This window comes from Canis lupus, chromosome X, assembly GCF_003254725.2.
Source record: "Canis lupus dingo isolate Sandy chromosome X, ASM325472v2, whole genome shotgun sequence".
Lineage (NCBI taxonomy): Eukaryota > Metazoa > Chordata > Mammalia > Carnivora > Canidae > Canis > Canis lupus.
The window spans coordinates 44,335,596-44,339,221 of record NC_064281.1 but is presented as its reverse complement, the minus strand read 5'-3'; the positions used below and the strand labels follow the sequence as shown (position 1 = coordinate 44,339,221).

The 3,626-nt window shown below is 45.7% G+C and overlaps 1 protein-coding gene across 1 annotated transcript; it reads right to left on the bottom strand.

Moving 5' to 3' along the window:
* Positions 1-302: 302 nt before the first annotated feature.
* GSPT2 (G1 to S phase transition 2) lies at positions 303-2,874 on the bottom strand. Its single transcript, XM_025468618.3, has 2 exons — positions 2,723-2,874; positions 303-2,615 (listed from the first exon to the last, which is right to left on the bottom strand). The coding sequence occupies exon 2, from the start codon at positions 2,602-2,604 to the stop codon at positions 721-723; it is 1,884 nt and encodes a 627-aa protein (XP_025324403.1). The 5' UTR covers positions 2,605-2,615; positions 2,723-2,874; the 3' UTR covers positions 303-720.
* Positions 2,875-3,626: the final 752 nt, after the last annotated feature.

Below are 3,626 nucleotides of genomic sequence, written 5' to 3'. Positions count from 1 at the left end.
GGCAACGCTTTCTCCTTCAGATCACAAGTGGGGAAACAGAGGAGATCCTTTATTGATTTGAATTGGACAGAGAAAACAAAGCTCATTGGGAAGAGCCCTCCAAAAGATTTTTTTCCAAATGAAAAATTTTCCTTTAACACAAAGCTGTGCACTGTTTGTAAATGCCTCGTTTAAAACAGTGAGTGGAGGACAGTCTTTAAAAGCCTGAGTAATGACATGTATCAATTACTTAAGTAGAAAAGCTAATTGAGAACTATTATGTACAAATTTTAAAAAATATTCAGAAGCATTTCGGATACTGATAAGAGTTTCAAATGGAATATTTTATTGACATGTTAGTTGTCTTTTTAACATGTACACACACACCAACACACTCTGATTGATCTGCGTGGAACAAGGGTCCTTTATCCTAAGGGAAAATGAAAAATTAAAAAATATATTAATTTTTCATTGTTAAAGACAATTACACCCACATCACTTACAAAGCTATTACTGGTTCTGTCCAAGGAAGCAAAATGGCATAGGAGGAGGAAAGTCGTGGGTAAATTCAACAGTGACATAACTGAAATCTCAACATGAGAAAGCTGACAAAACATGGATTTTTGCTGTGAATTTTCTCTGCAAAATATGAAGAGAAGTCTGTCAATGGGCAGTAAGAGAAGGTGATGAACTTTTGTAGTCAATCCTCACAGTATTGTGCAGGGCCATCAAGAAAACTGCTTAGTCTTTCTCTGGGACCAGTTTCAGAACTTTTCCAATGGCAATGGTCTTACCCTCATCTCTTAAAGTAAAACGACCCATCTGAGGAAAATCTTTGAACGTTTCAAGGCAGATAGTTCCTGCTGTCCTTAAACGGGCAATGCACACTTGATCTTGTTTCACAAAGCGGGGCCGTGTCTTACTTTTCTCTCCTGACTTTTTGTCTACTAAGGAGATTAAGGCCGTTATCTCAACTTCCTCAATACAAGTATGAATGTGCAGCACCGCATTATAGCCCGGACAAATGATGGACTTGTGTTCAATAATCACTATCTGAACATCAAATGTGCGTCCAGAATGGCACAGATTATTAGGGTCACACAGTATGAATCCTGGAAGAATCTCCTCTTCTTCAATTCCCTTCAGTCTGATTTTAAGGTTTTCTCCTGGGGCTACATAATCAGTTTCAGCATCATCAGAAAGAATTCCAAGAACTTCCACATTGTGCTTGTTCGGCATCATCACAAGCTGCTGGCCCTTAAAAATGGATCCTGATTCCAGCTTTCCCAGGACCACAGTGCCCATATCCTTGTACTTATCCACAATTGGCAGCCTAATTGGTCCATCAATTGATCTGTTGAAGTTTGGCATATTATCCAAATACGGAATAAATGGTAATCCAGTGTACCATGGGCAAAAATCAGATTGCTCTTTAATATTTGCCCCAGTAAGCCCTGAGCAGGGCATAAAGTGGATGTCCTTTTTGGGACTAAAGCCAACTTTTTTCAAAAAGGGCACCAGTTTTTCTTTACATTCTTCATATCTCTCGCTGCTCCAATTAACTGTGGGGTCATCCATCTTATTAATAAGCACTACTAAATGTTTTACACCTGCTGTTTTTGCCAACATCGCATGTTCTCTTGTCTGTCCACCTTTCTCAAATCCAGTTTCAAATTCTCCTTTCCTGGCAGAAATCACCAGTACAGCCAGATCAGCTTGAGAAGCACCACCGATCATATTTGGGACAAAACTCTTGTGGCCAGGAGCATCTAAAATGGTGAAATGTTTCTTTTCTGTTTCAAAATAGGCACGACCCACTTCTACTGTTTTACCCTTGTCTCGTTCTTCCTGGTTTGTATCTAAGGCCCAGGACAAATACCAAGTTTCTCTGTTTTTTTCTTTAGCTTCTCTCTCATATTTCTCAAGTGTCCTTTTGTCAACCATTCCTGTCAAAAACATTATTTGTCCTCCAATGGTTGACTTTCCAGCATCTACGTGCCCAATGAATACCACATTTACGTGTTCTTTTTTAGGAGCACCTGAGGGCACCATCACAGATTTAGATTTTCTCACTTCCTCTTTCTCCATCATTTCCTGGCCACTTTCTTCTGGGGGACCCGAATCTCCCAAGGAACTACCCCCTGGTTCAGCTTCACTTACTTCTTTATCGTGCTCCCATGACTCTTCTAGGATCATCTCCACCTCTCCATTTTCTACAACAGGTTCTGAAAGTTCCATGGTAACGGCTGAATTGGAACCTTCACGCAACACTAACTGTTCCTCTTTGGAATGTTCCACAGGTGCCCCCCGTCCCAGCCTTTTACCTTGAGGGTCGCCTGCGTCGGTGCAGGTTTCATCGATGCTGGTGATGTCGGCCGCGGGGGTCTGCGGCTGAGCCGGGCCCCGCAGAAAGGACGGCACGAACTCCGCGGCGTGTACGTTAGGCACGAAGGGTTTGGCGTTGACGTTGAGCTGACGGCTGAAGGCCGAGCTGAGATGCTCCCGCTGAGCCTCGGCCACCACCGAGGAAGCTCGGTCTCCGCTCGGGGCCGAACCCGGGGCTTCCATGTCCACCTGGTCCCAGCAGTCGGGCGCCGAGTCGCTGCTGCTGCTGCCGGGATCCATGGTCTGAGGACCTGATGGGCGGCGGGGAGGGAGCGGGGTTAACACGCCAGAAAGAGCGCGCTACGCTGCAGGGGGGTAAGGCTGCTAGAGTGAAGGGCCAAGGGGGAGCTACACGAACCTTAGGGGCAGCGCCGCGGCAGCTAACTCCCAACACTGCATTCGCAACTGCGGCAGCAGCAGCAGATATGGCGGATCAACCCTCTCCTCCTGTGTGTGAGCGGATCTCCTCCCCCAAACCCCAACCACTTCCGACTCCTCCACCGCCGACCCAACGCGGGGCGTGGATTGACCCCTCGCTGCCATCCGTACTCTCGGCCTCCTTAGTGCTCAGCCATGGGCCAAGTATAAAAGTAAGATTTGTAAAACGAAATTTTCCATTCATTTTTGTTCACACGATTTGGGAGAGCAATTTGACAATGTAATGATCAGGCCTAGACTGGCACACCTGATTTACAATTCTACCCCAAGATCCAAGTAAAAAAGCGAGAATTGCTATTGAACAAAAATGGAGGCAGGAGATGGGTTAACTATCCAGAAACCCAGCAACCAAAGGAAGAAATTAGTAGAGAAGCACTCGTGAAATACATGAAGATGCAGCTGAACCCAGGAAATGAGACTTAAGACCACTCAATTCGAAACCCAGAAACTTTTTGATTTTCCATCTTCCAGAGGACCTCCACAACCATCTTGCTGTGATGGCTTCTGTGGTGTAAGGGTGGGGTCATAACTTGTTTTCACGTGAAGCACTGTGGCTGTGTGTGTGGAAGGAATGCCGAAGGAGAACCTCGTTCCAGCAAAGCTGCCCAACTTAGAGCTTTTCTGCAGTTGCCTGAGCAATGGCTACCCTAGAATGCTGTGATGGTTCACACAGGCAAGCCCTGGACTCAAATCACTTGTATTCTAACCAACTGTATTCTGAGCATACCTGCCCCACTCACAAGCATCTCTCCACCTCTCCAGAGTACACCGTGGGTCCATAGGCTTTCTTGCCACATCTTGAAGGCTTGGAACCCTACTCACCG